The sequence below is a fragment of the Leopardus geoffroyi genome, chromosome D4, assembly GCF_018350155.1.
Source record: "Leopardus geoffroyi isolate Oge1 chromosome D4, O.geoffroyi_Oge1_pat1.0, whole genome shotgun sequence".
Lineage (NCBI taxonomy): Eukaryota > Metazoa > Chordata > Mammalia > Carnivora > Felidae > Leopardus > Leopardus geoffroyi.
In genome coordinates, this window is record NC_059342.1 from 90,400,271 (window position 1) to 90,418,757 (window position 18,487).

Here is an 18,487-nt window from a genome sequence, read left to right on the forward strand (position 1 = left end):
CAGCACGGCCGGGTTCTGGTGGGACCGTCCCTGGCTTGCAGAAGGCACTCCCCCCCCTGCCCCCACCCACCCGTGTCCTCATTTGTGAACTTGAACTGCCTTTCTCCGTACTTGTGAGTGAGATTGTGGTTACAGACGTCCATCGGTATCACTGGAATCCTTTTTAAGACAAATTTTTTTAATGTTTATTTATTTTTGAGAGAGAGAGAGAGAGAGAGAGTGTGTGAGCTGGGAAAGGGGCAGAGAGGGAGACACAGACTCCGAAGCAGGCTCCAGGCTCTGAGCTGACAGCACAGAGCCTGACGCGGGGCTCGAACTCATTAAGCTGTGAGATCATGACCTGAGCCGAAGTCGGACGCCGAACCGACTGAGCCACCCAGGTGCCCCCACTCGAATCCTTTAATGCAAGAATCGATGTGACTGTGCCCTGCGTGGCAGTTTCCGGAAAACACCACGGTCAGCTTTGTAGACTGCTAATAATGGTAATAACAGCAGCAGCCACTGTGTCTTGAGTGCTTACTCTGTGTGCCACGCACTGTGCCAGGGGCTTGGCAATGACCCCATGGGATGGGGGGTAGGACTCTGCATCGTCTTCAGAAAGTCTCTGCTTTGTGCAACTCTTGAATGCCTTATTTCACATCCTGCACAATTAATTCATTAGGCCTCTGGAAATCACTTGGGAGGAGACAAGGTACAGACATCGAAAAAAATAAGTCACACTTTCTACTTGGCAAAGCAGATGGAGAGGTTCTTTAGAATGCCTGAATCTCAGATGCATTTCTAGCGGCTCTGTTACCTTATTTCAGGCTCCTAATCCATCCATCCATCCATTTATCCATCTGTCCATCCATCTGTCCATCCATCCATCCATCCATCCATCCGTCTGTCTGTCCATCCATCCATCCATCCATCTGTTCATCCATCCATCTGTCCATCCATTCATCCGTTCATCCATTCATCCATCCATCCATCCATCTGTCCATCCGTTCATCCATCCACCCATCCATCCGCCCATCCATCCATCCATCCATCTGTCCATCCATCCATCCATCCATCTGTCCATCCATTCATCCATTCATCCATCCATCCATCCATCCATCCATCCATCCATCCGTCCATCCGTTCATCCATCCACCCGTCCATCTGCCCATCCATCCATCCATCCATCCATTCATCCATTCATCCATTCATCCATTCATCCATTCATCCATCCATCCATCTGTCCATCCATTCATCCATTCATCCATCCATCCATTGATCCATCTGTCCATCCGTTCATCCATCCACCCATCCATCCGCCCATCCATCCATCCATCTGTCCATCCATCCATCCATCCATCTGTCCATCCATTCATCCATCCGTCCATCCATCCATCCGTCCATCCGTTCATCCATCCACCCGTCCATCCGCCCATCCATCCATCCATCCATCCATCCGTCTGTCCGTCCATTCATCCATCCATCTGTTCATCCATCCATCTTTCCATCCATTCATCCATTCGTCCGCCCATCCATCCATCCATCTGTCCATCCGTTCATCCATCCACCCATCCATCCATCCATCCATCCGTCCGTCCACCTAGCCATCTAACCCAGATTTGTTCAATGTCTATAGGGTACCCCTAGCAGTTGAGTTACCTCAAGACCTTTGAAGTCTCCTGTTGGTTGCTATTTCCCCAGAACAGGGTCCAGAATATGGTATAACATCCTCACTGTTTAGCTGGGGACACTTAACTCTAATTTCTATTTGTGAACGGATAGGGTCAGCCTCATCCACCACAGGAAGGTTCTGTTTCTTCTTAAGGGTCACCTCAAAAAATCCTTCCTGCTCATCATGCCAATAAAGGAAAGGGGAAAAGACACGAGACCTCACCAGGAGCACCCCAACCCAATGGGCCATGGACACCAGACATCTGAGTGTGTCCCCAGCTTCCCTGGCAGAAACGCACGAGTCGTTCAACAGCCTATATGAATAAGCGATAAGGCACTCACTGACGGGCACTGTACAGATGGCTCAGCAAAGGACTTAATTTGCAACCAAGTGCAAAATCAAAGACTCTGTCAACCGAGGAACCGCGCGCCCGGATAACCACCTTGCACTACCTGAGAAAGCATCGTCAGGTAAATTTCCAGAGAAAGTAATTAAGGAATCCCCATTGTCTAAAATCAGCCGCAAAATTTGGAGCTCTGGAATTTGACGCTCGCTGGGGATCTGGTGTCTCCTCCCGGCCTGATCCGTCATCAAAACGAACAGGGGAGGTTTAAGGGGGGGGGGGATCGGCTGGTGTGCTCCCCCCTCGCTCTCCCGAAGACGCCCCTCCAGCACCTCGTGTTCCTGCAGACGTCCTCTTGTCGGAGGAGTGGTAGGCAGCAAATGAGGTCACCGCTCGTGGGACGGGGGTGAGATTAATACACAGATCTGTAGACCTCTCTGAAATCTGCAAGCACCAATTAATATTTATCAAGTACCCATGGCGTCCACGATACCAGGCATCAGCATGCAGAACACACAGTCCCTGGCATCGGGGAGTCTACGCTCCGATTCAAAAGCTACACACAGATGGATGGCCCACGTGCTTGGAGGCCCCCCACCCTGGTGGGACAGCCCATTGTGAGTGTGCGTTAATATTTATAGCGAGTGGCCTCTTCTGACGGAGGTGATGTCGAATTTTCGTCCAGGCACAGCCTGCTGGCCTCCCTGAAGTGGCTGGGTGTGGCGTTTTGGGGGGGGGGGGTCCGCTCACAGACTCCCTCCAAGGGTCTCAGCAACACGCCTCCTTCTCTAAGTCCCTCCTTGCCTCTTACTTGAGCTTGAAGACGGGTCTGCCATGACTGTCCAGACCCGTACCCTTGGAGGTTTCTGAGCTTCTGAGCACAGAGAGTAGGCTAAGCAGCCACCCGACGGAATACCCCATCTCCCGTTGGCAGCTGGACGCCCCACGGCCGCCTCCCCAGAGAGCGGCACCGGGCAGCGTCCCATCATCCGGGCTCTGGAAAGAAGAGCCCCCCCACCCCACCCCCCCGCCGCCCGCTCCCCGTCAGCTCCACCTGTCACGACGTCTGTTGACAACCCCATTTGAAAACGGCCGGCACCGCGGCCGTGAAGTCTCATTCTGTCTCCCATTCGCTCCTTCCCCAGCCCGGTTTTGAAAGGCGAAGATTCTGGGAGGCACACGCACCCGCCTCCCCCCTCCGCCCCCCTGCAGGCCCCGGCACGGAGGGAGAGAGGCGGCAGCCTGGGTGAGCGGGGCTGATGGGCCTCCTCACCTGGCCCCACGGTGCACCGCCTCCAATTAAATCAAAATGGCTTGTTTTTAATGGTCTTTTACACTGACAAGTGGGCGATCATTTTGGGCCCACTAGCTGTCAGGGAGCGGAGGCAAATCCTCGGTTGATAATGCCCAATGCTTCCAATTAGGAGCCGGGGCCGCTCCTGGCGTGCTAACGATTCCCCAGCCGCCCCCCAGGCCCCTTTGGCGCTGGTGTTTCTTGCTGCCTGTTCCGCCGCAAATTACTGACACAAAACGGAAGGCCCCGCGTCTCCTCTGCCACGCCAGGCCGGGCCCTGTTGGGCTTAATGAGCCGATGGAAGTTTCGTGGCTCCGGCGCTAAATTCTTTTCTTGTTTGACAGCTCCTCGGCTAAGGCGAGTGTTGACCTTATAAAAGATTTAGTGTTTCTCATTATTTTCTGTCAAGCTTCACAAGTGATGGCTCTGCGGTTATCATTTGCATCCTGGGTGTGTGTGTGTGTGCGCGTACGTGTGTGTGTGCGTATGTGTGTGTGCGTGTGCTGGATGGGGGCTCCGGGGTGCAGACGGGGAACGGGAAGGGGTCCTTGTCTCCCTGCCTCGCATCTGGCTCCCACACGACAGCTTCCAGGGCGATACTCTTCTGGGGCTGAGCCGTTTCAAAGAGAAGCCGAGATGACGGGTGGCTCGAACCAAGGCTCCCGGGCCTCCCCGGGTGGGGCTGCCATGGGGACCGGCCGACTCCCACGGCCCGGACGTGCTGGGCAAAAGGAGGATGTGAGCCGGACTCACTGCTGGGGACAGTGTTCCGGCCACACCTGAGGGTTCATCGAGAGGAACTCACTCCTCCCTTAGCGACCCGTGTGAGGCCATCGCCCGCAAGCTTCCTCCCCTGGCTTTGCATCCTACACAAGGATTTGATGGTTTTTAAAAGCAGAACCGCTAAGAAAAAGGGGCACATATCACTGCCCCGATGTGACAACGGTGGCATTGGTCAGTCCTTACTGTGATTCTGTTCCCGTGCTGCGCTGGGGCTGCCCCAAACTAACAAGACTCAGGGGGGTCCGTGCCGTCTCCTTTGCCAGGCTCCTGCTGGCCTCCCCACCCGTCCCTGTCAGTCTCCGCGCTCTCCCCTCGCTCACGGACCCCCTGGCCAACCCAGGTGAGGGTGACCCGTGGGGACCTGGAAAGGGAGACAGAGTTAAGGGCAGGTGAGCGCCTGGCTGGCTTCCCCTGTGGATTCTGAGTCTTTATTTGTCTCCAATAGAGGCCACCCTCTTGTCATCTCTTAGAACAAAAACGTGGCGCCCTCTCCCTCTTGTGACCACGGCAGACCTTGCCAACCGGTCCCTGCACACTTTTACACGAGCCACGGTTCGGCCCGACTAGACTTTATAGCAGAACAGCCACCATCGGTCTGAGCTGATACGATATGTGAAGTGAAACTTCCTCACCATCCCTGCCTCAGCGTGGCCGTGCAAACAAACTGCTGAGTATTCAGAAAGTCCTCCTCTTCTCGTGCTAGGCTGCTACGGTATGTATACAAGAGGAAATAAACGATAACCCACCAAAGGAGAACAGATAAATTGGGCATCATCAGGACATCGCCACAACTTTGTTGGTCCAAACGATACTCGGTGCAAAGACAACCCACAGGATAGGAGCAAATATTTGCAAATCCCATCTCTGATACAGGACTTGTACCTATGAATAGAAATATGACCCTGACAACTCAGTAATGAAAAGATAAATAATCTAGTCAAAAATTTTTTAAAAATTTTTTTAGTGTTTTTTTATTTATTTTTGAGAGAGACAGAGACAGAGACAGAGCTTAACTGACTGAGACACCCAGGCCCCCCCCCATTTTTTTTAAATGTCTACTTATTTTTGAGAGAGAGACAGAGTGTGAGCAGGGGAGGGGGCAGAGAGAGAGGGAGACACAGAATCCGAAGCAGGCTCCGGGCTCCGAGCTGTCGGCACAGAGCTCAACGCGGGGCTCGAACTCACGAACTGTGAAATCATGACGTTGGACGTTCAACCGACTGAGCCACCCAAATGCCCCTATATTAAATAAAATGTTTAAAAAAAATTTTTTTTAACGTTTATTTATTATGGAGAGACAGAGACAGAGTGTGAGCAGGATCGGAACCCTCCTACGTCGCTGGTGAGAATAAAAGATGGTCCAGCCACTTCGGAAAGCCCAGTGGGAAGTTCCTCCAAAGGCTAGAGTTCCCACATGTCCCCCCCCACCGCCTCCCCACCCCGCGATTCCACTGCCAATTATCTCGCCGAGAGACAGGAAAACGTGTCCACGTAACAACTCGTACATGCATGTTCACAGCATGGTATTATTCGTATGAGCTGTAGGATACGTGAATTATATCTCAGTAAAGCTCTTTCAAAAAAAAAAAAAAAAGGTCAGGCCACTTGAAAAACAGGAGTCGCACACGAGTCAGATGAGTGTCCATTGCCCAGATGCCATCTTTGGAGGCCGGAGCAGGATGCCGACTGGCTGCCATGAAAGGGCCTCAGGGAGGGAAGGAGGTCTGTTCTCAGTTCCCCCGATGGTCCAATACGACTCCCACTTCCCTGAAGCCCATGAAACTTAGAAGCTGAAGAAGCAGACGTGGGGGCTGACCTGGAGGTTTTCGGGGAGTTCAGCCCAACACCCCACCGTGGTGTTACCTTGTCACTTAGCCACCAGCGTCCGGCGAAAAGATTCATCGGCCAACTTTGGTCGCAGCCGTTGACTTGTTGACTTGCCTCAGCAAGTCCTCGTAAGTGCTCTAGAAATACTGGTGTGACTTCTGGAAATAGCAGGTCGATTCTCCTTCTCAAAGGCATGCATGCTGGTCTTTCCTTCGGCGCCAGGAAGTCCCAAAGCGCCCCAGAGTCAGTGGAGGAAGACCGGGATCCCCCCCCCCCGCCCGCGCCCCGCCCAGTCCCTCCCTCACCTGGCATGGTGATTCCTCGAGGTGCCACGCTAGATCTTGCGGGGAGGCAGGAAGTTTGTTTCCTGAGCCTGAGCTTGGATGTTCTCTGAAAACACAGCATGTGTCAGCAGGGAGGGTCAGGCCCTGTGTCCTTGCTCTGTCTATTTTTGGACCACAGAGAAATTAGAGCCGGTAGCGGAATAACAACTTAGGGGACCAGATGTCTCAGGAGAGACTGTCACCCTCGTTAATTACTTAAGCTACGAACCGTCTACATCAGAGTTTGGGGCTCAGCCTGCTGGCCAATGATGTCCTGCACGGATCTGTGTTCAACGGGGGCCTCTGACCTCCAGCTGCCCTGAACTTGACAGAAATTACTGACCTGGGACTGATCCATAATTTTCAAGGGCCCCTCATTAGAGGAGACAGCCCCTCAATCTTTTAAAGCCAAACCTCTCTCCCAGTCTCCTGAGTGGTTGCCACTTAAAAAAAAAAACAAAAAGCAAACAACAACAAAAAACCAATCCCCCACCAAAACTAAACTAAGATTTCTATAGCTGCTTTTTTTTTTCTCTTAGCTCTTTGGCAGATTTTATTATTATTATTATTATTATATATTTTTTAATCTGGCTATTTTTTTCTCAGATCCTGGCTTTTGCCTTCTCGGCCCCCAGACTTGGCCCCCAGACTTGGCCCTGGCAGGCTTGGTGTCCAGTTGGGGGACTATCGTGTGGCTAATGAGAGGGGACTGGAAGGTCAGGTGGCCCAGCTGCCCCTTTCAGTAGGACCGTGTCCAGGGCCTGGGCTGAGCCAGGGCACCTGCCCAGCGGCAGGTTAGTCCCTCCCGGCCGCCCGGTGTGCGTGCACACACCCTCCACACGCCACTGGTGTGGTGTCACAAAGGACAGCAGGGTCCATCTGTCTCTCTGCCATAAAGAGTCCCATGTCGCGGCTGCCCCCATGCCCTCCTACAGCAGAGGCCTGACGCGGAGGGAGAAGACAGAAAGGAGACCGGGAAAGACAGAAGGCAAAACGCTTCTCGCTCTTTTTAGCGTGTGGGTTAAAGCTGGTCCACCCGCCGAGGGCTGGTGTCACCAGGCAAAACGACCACGTCTTTCCTCCTTGGGTCCCGGAGGTCTTGTAGGCACTGAGATGACTGTGCCCAGTGAGCGGGATAAGTCAAACGCGGGGAGAGTCCGCATAAGCCAAAGTCACAAACCACTGGCTGGGAAATTTCATTTGGCCACAAAACTCATGATTCAGATGGAATCATGCAAATCTCCAGCAAATAAATCTCGTAAAACAGAGTAACTCTTTCCGAGCTATGCGTCGAGGGAGGAGCCCCCGCTCGCCTGCCTCCCTCGCCCCCGGGTCCCCTCTGCAAAATGCAGTTTCAAAAGCCCGCCTTGTGTCTTCACATTAAAAAGAGGAAAAGGCAATAATTCCTTTCAGGTAAAACTGACACCCTCTCAGCTTCCTTCCCTGATCCCAGTCCCCACCCTCCCGAAGGCCGTGCTGGGCATGACTTCCAGGCCCTTCTGTCTTCCAGCTCTGCTTCATACACGTGCTTGCACCACACGGGGGTCTCTTGTAGGTTTTAAGTCTTTCAAAAAGGGCGTCTGGGTGGCTCAGTTGGTTGAGCATCCGACTTGATTTCCGCTCAGGTCATGATCTCTCGGTTCATGGGTTCGAGTCCCACATCGGACTCTGTGCTGACAGCACTGAGCCTGCTTGGGATTCTCTCTCTCTCTCTCTCTCTGCCGCTCCCCGACTCTCTCTCTCTCTCTTTTTCTTTCTCTCTCTCAAAAATAAACATTAAATTTTTTTTTAAGTCATTCATATAAACGGCATCACACGTATGTTCTATTCTGTAAATGAAACTTTCTTTCCCCTGCAGCATTGTTTTTGAGATTTATACCTGTTGACTCAGACAGACCTCGAGCGGCGTTGTCCCCTGGAACTTTCTGTGATGATGGCCATGTTATCCATCAGTAGCCACTGGCCACGTGGGGTTATTGAGCACTCGGAATGTGCTTTAGTACGACAAAGGGGCTGACTTTTTCATTTCATTCCATTTTAGCTACTTCAGATTCATATAGCCGCACGTGGCTCGTGGCCACCATGTTGGACGCGGCCACTCTGGGGTGGTCAGGTTAACTGATGCGGAGCGTTCGACTGTGTGAACTGACCGCCTTGGTTCATCCAGTCCCCACGGATGCACATGCAGTTGTTTCTAATACTTTTTATCCTGAATCCTACGATGAGGATTCTTGTATACTCGTCTCTCGGTGGGCATTTTTGAAAGTTTCTAAACACGGACTCTGGTTCATAGAGGGCGCGCAAGCCCAGCCTTTCCAGGTAATGCCGAACCCTCTCGAATGATTGTGCCGCTTAACGCCCTTGCTAGTGGTCTAAGAAAGTTCCCACTTCTAACGTCAGGCTTATTACCATTATCACCAGTGGGATGGGCAGGAAGTGGCATTTTCCTTACTTCCTGATCACAAACACTAGTTTGAGCTGGTGTCCTGTGTTTGCTGGCCTTCACATCTCCCCTCCGCGAACGGCCCGTTCATTTCTTCTTCCTGATTTTTGATCGCCGTGGGAGGGCAACACACTTTCACCTGCCTTATTCTTCGAGTCTCTGCCTGTATGTTATCCCCTCAGGAAGCCTTCTGTGGCCCCAAAGTGCGAGTTTGATTGTCTGTATTATGAGCTCTTACAAATCTGGTACTTCCGGGGCACCTGGCTGGCTCGGTTAGTGGAGCGTGAAACTCTTGACCTCAGGGTTGTGGGTTCGAGCCCCATGTCGGGTTTGAGATTACTTAAAAAAAAATCTGTAAAAAAAAAAAAAAAAGAAATAAAAGAAAAACAAATCTGGTACTTATTTTAGGACTTAACATAACCCTAATTGAGTAATTAGTTGTGTGATTATATTTTTATTACTGTTTCCTGGGTCCACCGTAGCAGAGGCTTTCCGAATTCTTCCAGTCTCCTGGTGCCTAGCACAGAGTCTGGTACATAGTGGGTACTCAAATAACAAGTAGATAAACAAAAGGACAATGGCCACGTCTTGTCCCCCAACCCAGACCACGTGGGCACCTGCTCCATAATGGCGACGCATCATTCTGCCAAGGGATTTTCTGTTGAAAATAGATCACGCTTTTCAGGGAAGCATAAAAAGTAAAAACTAAACACATACAAAGGATCTGATTCATGCAAATTACCTTAGCACCAAAGAAAATGAAATTAGAAATCAGTCGCAAATGGAACTAATACAATTGCCTGGCAATTTAAAAAGCACACTTATAAATAACTAAAAGACCAAAGAAGAAACGCAAACGGAAATGTGATAGAAATTAGATGAAAAGAGAGCCGAACAAAAATAAATACGCTCAAAACTCGAAAGCGAGACGAGATCAAAGTCAATTTAGAGGGCAAAGGCATTGCTCATGCTAGTTATATAAACGGTAAAGAGTGAAAGGTAATTAGCTGGCAGATGATTCTAGATGCTAAGAAGAGAAGAACGGAGGGACCGGCCTCAAAGAAGGAATCATGAAGTCTTGTGCAAAATTCACAAAGTGGTGAAGGTACAATTAAGTGTATGAATCAAAAGAAAAGCTGCTTCGAAGAAAGTGGACGGGAGGAGCACAGATGCTTTCTTCTGCGGCGGGAGACGGAACCCAGGGATCCGGATTCCCCGGGGCCAAGCAGGGCCGCAGGCGGCAGGGGGTGGGCTCACGAAAGGGTGACGGGCTGGCTGCCGGGCTCGAGCTGGGCCGAGAACCGGAGAATCTCTTGCCCACCTTGGGGCCTGGATTTTTCATCTGTGCAGTTGGAGTCCGTGAGGTCCGAGGCCTCTTCCAACTCTGAGTTTCTGGGAATCTTTTGTTCCAGTTTGGTTGCAGAGAGTCAAAAAATATCAGCCGGGGAGGGGATTAGGATTCTTAGGACCAGCGGCGGCGAACGCTAATCTCTTTTGAGATCTGATGGCTGTTCAGCTCCCCTGCCTCTTGTCTCCCAGCCACGTTGATTTGCTTTCATTTCCTGCGATTTGCCCAAACTCTCCCCATCGCAGGGCTCTGGCAGGCTCCCACCTTTGCGGACTTTCTCCCTTCCTCTTCCCCTGCCCAGCCCCCTCATCTTCTCTAGCAAGGCCTTCCTGCCCCCCAGCTGGAGTTAAGTCCCCATCCACAGTCCTGTTAAATTGCCATAAAGCACGCGTCGTGTTTTCAGCGGCTGCCTCGCACGCCGTCTTGCAAGGTCCACGGGGGCAAGTGCCGTGGCCTGTGTCACTCACCGGCATATCCCCAGGAGTACTGCACGGTGGAGGTGTCCAGTCCCAACGCTATCTAGATGCTGCCCGTTCAAACAGGACCAGAGCCTTGGCCAGCCAGGGTAGAGCTGCCCCCGCCCGCCCTGCTCCTGGGGCCGCCCGCAGGCTGTGGCGCTCACCTCTTATTTACCTGCATGGACCCCAGAGTGACTCAGCCCCATTCAGCAAAGCTGTCTCCTGCCAAAGCCGCTACAATTTCTTACCTCCGGGCGGAGGCAGACCGCAGATGGCTTAATTTAGAAGCATCTCCGAAGGAATTCCTTGCTCTCTACTCTTCATCCTGCGACTCCAGGGGTCTGTGGGGTCGTGACCACACACGGCTTGAGGCCTGACTTGTAATTAGGCTCCTCGTCTCTGGCTGAGCTGCTATTTTAGGAGAGGAGAGTGTGTGTGCCTGTGGGAGAGGAGCCACAACGTTCCCAGCCGTGACTCACTTGACTCGTTTCTTGAGCGTTCGTTAAAGAGGGAGTGGAGTCTGTCCAGGAAGACCGGGGCCAGATTCCCACAGCTCTGGCTTCATTCTGTGCGACCGGGAGCAAGCGACTTAACCTTTCTGGGCCTCCATTTTCCCATCTGTAAGATGGAGACAGGGTCCGGATGTTCTGGGGCTCATGTGAAATCCAAGCGCTGTGCCTGGCAAAGAGCAAGTCTGTTAGGGCACTGCCGAAGGGTCCATTCGTGGGGAACAGGACGGAGTCCGCAGAGGGACACCCGCTTCCTGGCATTCTGAGAGCTGGACCTCTCCTCTCCGTGGACTCCTGGGTTCTGCGGGGGGATTGGGGATTTCAAGGGATCCGGTTTCCCCTCTCCTTCTAAGGACCCATCCCACGTTGGGGGCAAGCTTTTGCTTGAGTTAGCCTTTGAGAGAGCCCATCAGACCCAACCACCGCGAATCTCCTTTGGCTTTCACCTTGGAGACCAAGGCCAGGATGCATCCCTGCCCTTCTACCCCCGCTCACACCATTTCCCCTCCACCTCCTTTCCCATCATCCCGACCCCTTGGGCCACATTCAAGGCCCACCTGGCCCGAGGAGGCTTCTCTGACCACCTGAGGCCAGGTGAACCCTGCCCACTGCTTTCATTCGCTCACTCGTTCATTTGCGCACCCTTCCAGCTTTGTTTCAACATGGCCCCATGCCAGGCACGGGGGGGCGGGGGGGGGGTCCTGAACAGGTTTAGAAAACCAAAGGGAATGCCAAAGTTCAAAAGGTGTGCATCTTCCCTGGCACCTAGTAGGTACTTAATCCATAGTTTTGAGATGAATGGATGAATGATCGTTTCTTTCTCACCAAAGTTTCTAAGTAAGAGGAGACTGCCAAAAAGGAAATTTCTTCCACGGGTCTCTTTTGTCTCTGTGCTGGTTTTAACCTGATTGTCTCTAAGCTGAGCAGCTCCTTGGGGCTGGATCCTTCTGCCATCTCCTCAGAAGATGAGAGTGAGTGCTGAGCCTGCTGCCACCAACACCAAATCAACACCACCCACCATCAACACCACCCATCATCAGCACCACCATCAACACCACCCATCATCAGCACCACTCACCATCAACATCACCCACCATCAACACCAAATCAACACCACCTACCATTAATACCATCCACCATCAATACTATGCACCATCAACACTACCCACATCAGCACGACCCGTCGTCAACACTACCCACCGTCACCACCACCCACCATCAACACCAAATCAACACCACCTATCATCAACACCACCCGCCCGCAACACTACCCGCCATCAACACCAAATTCACTACCACTCATCAAATGCCATCAGCACCATCTACCATTCCCGCCTACTGAGCTGCCCAGAGAACTGGCTTGGAGGTGGTATTCATTTCCTGAGGCTGCCATAACAGACTACCACAAACGTGGCGATTTAAACAATAGAGATTTATTCTCTGGCAGTTCTGGAGGCCAGAAATCCAAAATCAAGATTTAAGCAGGGCTGCATTCCCACCAGTCGTGGGAGAAGAAGAAGGCTTCCTTGCCTCTTACAGCTCTAGGTGGCTCCTGTCACCCCTGAGCTGTGGCGATAACTTCAGAGGGTTTCACACGGCCCTCTACTCCGTATCTATGTCTCCTGTCTCAAGCATCCTTGTCATTGGAATCAGAACCTTCTTGAGTAATTCAGGATGTTCTCATCTTGAGATCCTTAAACTAATTACATCTGCAAAGACCTTTTTTTTTTTACAAATAAGATCACATCCACAGATTCCAGTGGTGGACATATCTTTTTTGGGGGGCTGTGGGGGGATGCACGGAAATAGCAGAGATGTGGGCTATGGAGTTACACTTCCCTGTCAAGAGCCATTGGTGGCTGGCCACCAAGGAGGACGCTATTGCCACCCTGAATGCTACAGGAGACCGCGGACACCTAAGAGTCCCAGCCGGCTGGGCCTCTGAATCAGCCAAGGTGCCCATGACGCCTCTGGAGACCCAGAGTGCCAGCCTTCCTGAGCATCCCTGGCTGCCTTCTTGCAAAGCACGGGTGTCAGGAAAATCACGTCACCGTGTAAAAATCAAGCCATCCCTTGCCCAGAAGGGGCACAAAGGCGCACCTCGGAAGCCTTTTGTTTGTTGGCTATCTTCCTCCTCCATAAAGTGCGGGGTCTTCTCTCTTCCCGATAACGTTTGCGTGGCCACTTGGTGGCTTTTCTGAACCTGGAGGTGGAGCTGAGAACGAGATCGTGGTTTGATTGATCGAAACGAGTTGAGCACAGGTATTGAGCCCCGGGGCCAGGCATGCATCAGGTGCCTGTGGCGCCTCCGGCTCTGCCTGGGTTCCAAGAGTCCCGGATGATCTTGATGCACATCCAAGAAACTCACAACCCGAGGCTGGGGCTGCCCTGGCTCCCAGAAGCGCTGCCCCAGACGGTCCACAGGGTCCCCAAATCTTGAAGTGACGACCCACACCGTCGTGTGTGTTAGGACTTGGGGCATTTTCCTCCCCAGGGAGAGGGCCCATGGCTGCCTGCAGAGTCTCCAAAGGGGTCTACCTGCCCGAGAATGAAGAACATGGTTTCTGTCTTGCACTAACCACTAAATCAACCCGCCACCAGCTGACTTTTATGAGCTCCCAACGAGCGTCCGTAACCCCCTACTCCCTTTCAACCTCATGAGCGAGTTGTGGGGGGAGGGGACACCCGGACACAGCGCGAGCTGTGGCTGCAGCAGAATTTTCTAGAAAGAATCCACAACTTAGTGCCCCGGGCCGTGGGGGTGGGGTGGAGACTAGAACAGTGTCTCTGACACCGATTCCCTGTGTACCCAACCCTGGACAAACTGCTCTGGGCCTCCGTCCCCTCGTCTGTAAGATGATGGACACAGTCCACTTGGATCCCCTTGGGCCCTCAGGTACCCTGATGGTGGGCACACAGCCCCTGGACCTGAGGCCAGACAGCCCACAGTAAGGGTCTGGCTGACCCTGAGGGGTGGCCCGGACCCTGGACCGGGGGAGCCTGGCGGTGTCCCAGAGCAAGGCGGCAGATCAGGCTGCAGGGGACCAGGAGGTCACATCAGCCCTGCACCTGGGCTCAGTAGAGGCATCACCCGGCTCTCTGCCGTCAGGCAACCAGTTGGGCCACAAGCTCTGGTTAAGGGTCATGACTTTTCCCGGGGGCGGGGAGGTCCCAGGCCTCTGTGTTCCCAGATGGGCACCACCATACGGGTCCCCAAGCCCAGAGACTCCTTCCAAGCTCCTCCTTGTTATCTACTGCCTTTTACTATCTTACCCTTTCCCCGTCTTTCCTTTCCCTCACCTTTCCACCCTGAAAGGCTGCCCGAGGCACTGGGGCTTAGCTACCCACCCCAGAGGGTGGCCCCAGGCCTGGATTCTTGACAAGAATGGGTCCCGCTTCGTCATCCTGAAGAGCCTTCAGCTGCTCCTACAAACCCAAAGGGAACTCCTGACATCCTCATCCCCTTGTGAGCTGGGGCTCCTGGGGGCCAGTGCGCATGCTGTCCCCTTAGCCTGGGAAACCCTTGCTCGCCCTTCCAGCCTCCCCTTCACGTCTCTTCCCAGGGCGGCGGGCGGGGGGGAGTCCTGACTCCCGTTGAGGGCTGAGCTCATGCTGTCTGTGCTCACTGCACACCCCTGCCTGCCTGTCTCAGTTCTAATGAAACAGGTGCATAATTATTGCCTCTGTCTGCTCCTCCCTGAGTGGACAGAAAATCCCTCGTTTCCTGCTGTATCCCCAGTGCCTGGCACAGAGCACATATTTATTCACTCAATAAATATGTGTTGCATGAATGCGTGAGAGGAGGAAGGAAGGAAGGGAGGAAGGGAGGGAGGGAGGGAGGGAGGGAGGGAGGGAGGAAGAAGGAAGGGGCACAAAACCTTCCTACCCTGGGCCTCCTATAGGTTATCCTAAGGGAGAAATGCCATTTTAGGGGGGGGGGCGGTTCTTGCTATTGGAGGTGACATAACAGACCCAGGAGACAGGAGGGGTTTTCGCCCACCACCATTTCTTGAGAAGGAAGGGCAGACTGGAACACTGACTGCATAACATTGTAGCCGAAGAGACGCTGGTTGGATCCGTGTCTCAAGTTTCCTCCGGAAGGGTGGCATTCTTGAACTCTGGTTCTGGTACTATTATCTCCTTGGGCGGCTGCCCCCTGGCAGGCCGTGCTTGGAGTGGACCCCCAGGAAGGAGCACTGACTGGGCCAGGAGGTACCCCCTGGAGAGGGCGGGTTGTTTGGGGGTTTTCATGGTGGAAAATCAGCAGATGAAGGGCGGTGCAGGCTGTTGGGTCCCACTGCACAGGGACCCCAGTCATCAGGTGATATTTATCACACACACACACACACACACACATCTGCCCTGGCAACGAGTTGGACAGAAGGAAACATGCTGGGGGGCGCCTGGGGGGCTCAGTCAGTTAAGCATCTGACTCTTGATTTCAGCTCAGTGCATGATCTCATAGTTCGTGAGTTCGAGCCCTGCATCGGGCTCTGCGCTGACAGCGTGGAAACTGCTTGGGATTCTCTCTCCCCACCCCCTTGTCTGCCCCTCCCCTGCTTGCACTCTCTCTCAAAATAAATAAGTAAACTTAAAAATTCAAAAAGAAAGAAAGCAAGGAAGAAAGAAAGAAATAAGAAAGAAAGAAAGAAAGAAAGAAAGAAAGAAAGAAAGAAAAAGAAAGAAAGAAAGAAAAAGAAAGAAAGAAAGAAAAAGAAAGAAAGCCTGCCTTCTGTCCGTGGCCCATCACCCCCTCAGTGCCACGATGCTCACAGCCCAGCACTTCCTCCTTACATCTTCCCCTCACAGATGACTTGTGTTCTGGCTCTAAGATAGAAGCAGGGGGCGGGCAAGGAGAGGACGGGAGCCCCTGGGAGGAGCCTCATGCCCGCTGACCCGCTCTCCCTTCTAACCACAGGTGCCCCCCCATCTTGACACTTTCTTCACCGAGGCGGACCGCCAGAGAGCAATCAAAGCCCACCAGGAAGAGCACGCGGTGCGCCAGGGGACCCTGCGGATGGGCAACTACACCCACCCCTAAAGCCTTCTTGACACGGTAGAAAACTCCCGAAGGACTCACCTTCCTCGCCCCAGCTCGCGTTAGACTCCCCCCACCCCCCGCCATTTTTACGTGGCTTCTGCTTTGGCAAGGACTCAGGTCGTAGCCTGAGACTCAGACTCAGGTCGTAGGTGGCCAATCCTCAGGTCAGCCAATACATACTCACCCCCCCCCCCAACCCTCAACCTAGGGATTCCCCCTCCTCCAGGAACCCACCCACCCTCGGTTCTCGAGCCCTCACCTGATAAGCCCGAATGACAAGGCAGATGTTAGACCCCGAGCTAAGGGTCGGTTCCTACGCTCTGCCCGTTGAGCGTTAAGAACAACCTGTGTATTTCCTGCAGAAAGTGTGACAGTAACGTGCTTGAAAAGCCCTCATTTTATATTCTGAACACGAGTGGAACTGTTCTTTGGGGGATGCCTGATGTCTCACCATGCCGGTATTCTCTCTCTGGGGCCCCTGGCAGTGAATGGGAAGAGCCCGTGCTCCTGACTCAGGGCCTCCCCCCGATGCCCTCCACGCCGGGGACCTGTCAATCACACACACAGGCCAACACAGGCTTCTTCAGCCAGGCTGACCTTGGAAGGGCAACCCCGGCCCAAAGGAGACAGTCTTCCGGGCCAGTAGGTGGGCTGACGATGCACGGGCTGAGGACTCCTGAGTTCGGCCAAACTCCCGCGTGCTTCTGACCCCAATCTCTCCGCGTGTTCTTGCCTTCTCCCCACAAATCGTATATCGGTCTATTTTAAATGAAAAGTGCTATTTGTCCCCCTCCCGCTGTATCTTTATTTGAAAATCAGCAAGCCAGTAGCAAGGACCAGCGTCACCCTCTTCCGATGGCGTTCTGACCCGGATGCTCTTCGAGGCACATTACCTTCTCTGACACGTCCCCGCCGTGTCTGTATGAAGCCGGGCACATTCTCGAGGTTTTAAATCCCTTTCCTCGTCTGAAAATTCCAACGACTCCTCTTCAGCCCAGAGCTCTCCCCGGGATTTCAGACTCGCTTACCCAACTGCCCGCTTGACGTCTCCACTCGAGCGTCTGCTGTTCGGCGCAAACCAACACAGACGAGACAGAGCGCTTGACTTCCCTTTCTCCCCACCAAACTTGTTTCTCCCTCCGTTTTTCCCTTCTCCTCGACCTGCTGGAGCATCCTCTCCCACCTCGAGTCTAGCAAGCAGCCTGTCAACGCCTCTTCCCAAACATCCCAACCCTTCCCCTCCCAACCATATTCTCCACAGAGTAGCCCCTTAGCATTCCAGCAGCTTCCGCCGCTCTCGAAGGAACCTCCACACCCCTCACCCGGCCCACGGTCCTTGCTCCTGCCTTATGCTTTCTGTCTGCTTCCACTTCTCCCTGGAACACCTGGGCCCCCGACTGTCACCTGCCCATCGCTTCCTGTCATCCAGATCTTCGCGCCAACATCAAGTCCCCTGCGCAAAAGGTCTTCTGCAAAATAGCCACCAGTAAAACTCACACCGGCTTGTTTTACTCTTTACAAAACAACGACGCCTTATTCACTGCCGGTCTCTCCTCTAGCAGGGATGTGGCGTGGGATCGGGGACCTAAGATCCCAAGGGCCCGACATACGGTAAGTGCCCGTGATATCCGTGGAAGGACCCCCCGCAGGAATGTCCATTACGGCTCACGCGTCCTGCAGGCCGAGTGCTGGGCAGGGAGGGACATCCAAGTCTGGCGTTGACGAGTCTGACTGCATTTCTCGATCAGCCCTTCCCACCCTACACATGCGTCCCAATTCCATACAAATCCCACACATACTAACACCACTCAAGAACCTGGCCCAGCCAGGGCCTTGTCAGACCCCAACCTACTCCAAGGGCCAGAAGTCCTCCTCCCGCCGCACGAGTCCGAGAGGAACAAGCCTCCCCACTGATTTTGGCCAAAGCCACCCTGAAGCCTTGTGACCCCACAGGGAGCAGCGAGCCTGGTGTGGGAGCACGAGAGAGCCCGCGGGACCCGGCCACTGAGCCGGCAGCCATCGCACGTGGCCGAGAGCGTGAGGCCTGGCCTCCTCAACTAATTCCCGTGTGGCCTCGACCAAGTGTCTCAACCTCTCTATGCCTCGTCTGTGAGGCAGGACAGTGTAGGACGTCTCCTCGAGTTAGATAACGATTAAAGAATGTGTACAGAATGACTAACTCACTTTTAAGTCTGGCACTTTTAAGCAATAGATTAATGTGAATTATCTTATTACTAAAGCACAGGGGCGCCTGGGGGACTCAGTCAGTTAAGCATCAGACTTCAGCTGGGGCCATGATCTCACAGTTCGTGGGTTGGAGCCCCGCATCGGGCTCTGCACTGACAGCTCGGAGCCTGGAGCCTGCTTCGGATTCTGGGTCTCCCTCTCTCGCTGTCCCTCCCCCGCTTGTGTTCGTTCTCTCTCTCTCAAAAATAAATAACCATTAAAAAAATTTTTTTTTAATAAA

The 18,487-nt window shown here is 53.3% G+C and overlaps 1 protein-coding gene across 1 annotated transcript in view; it reads left to right on the plus strand.

Annotated features, from left to right (window-relative positions):
- The window catches only part of CFAP77 (cilia and flagella associated protein 77), a 131,043-nt gene extending 112,848 nt beyond the window's left edge, over positions 1–18,195 (plus strand). Inside the window, exon 6 of the mRNA XM_045468280.1 lies at positions 15,898–18,195. Within this exon, the coding sequence (XP_045324236.1) occupies positions 15,898–16,020 (123 nt within the window). The 3' untranslated portion in view covers positions 16,021–18,195. The remainder of the gene's footprint in view (positions 1–15,897) is intronic.
- Positions 18,196–18,487: the final 292 nt, after the last annotated feature.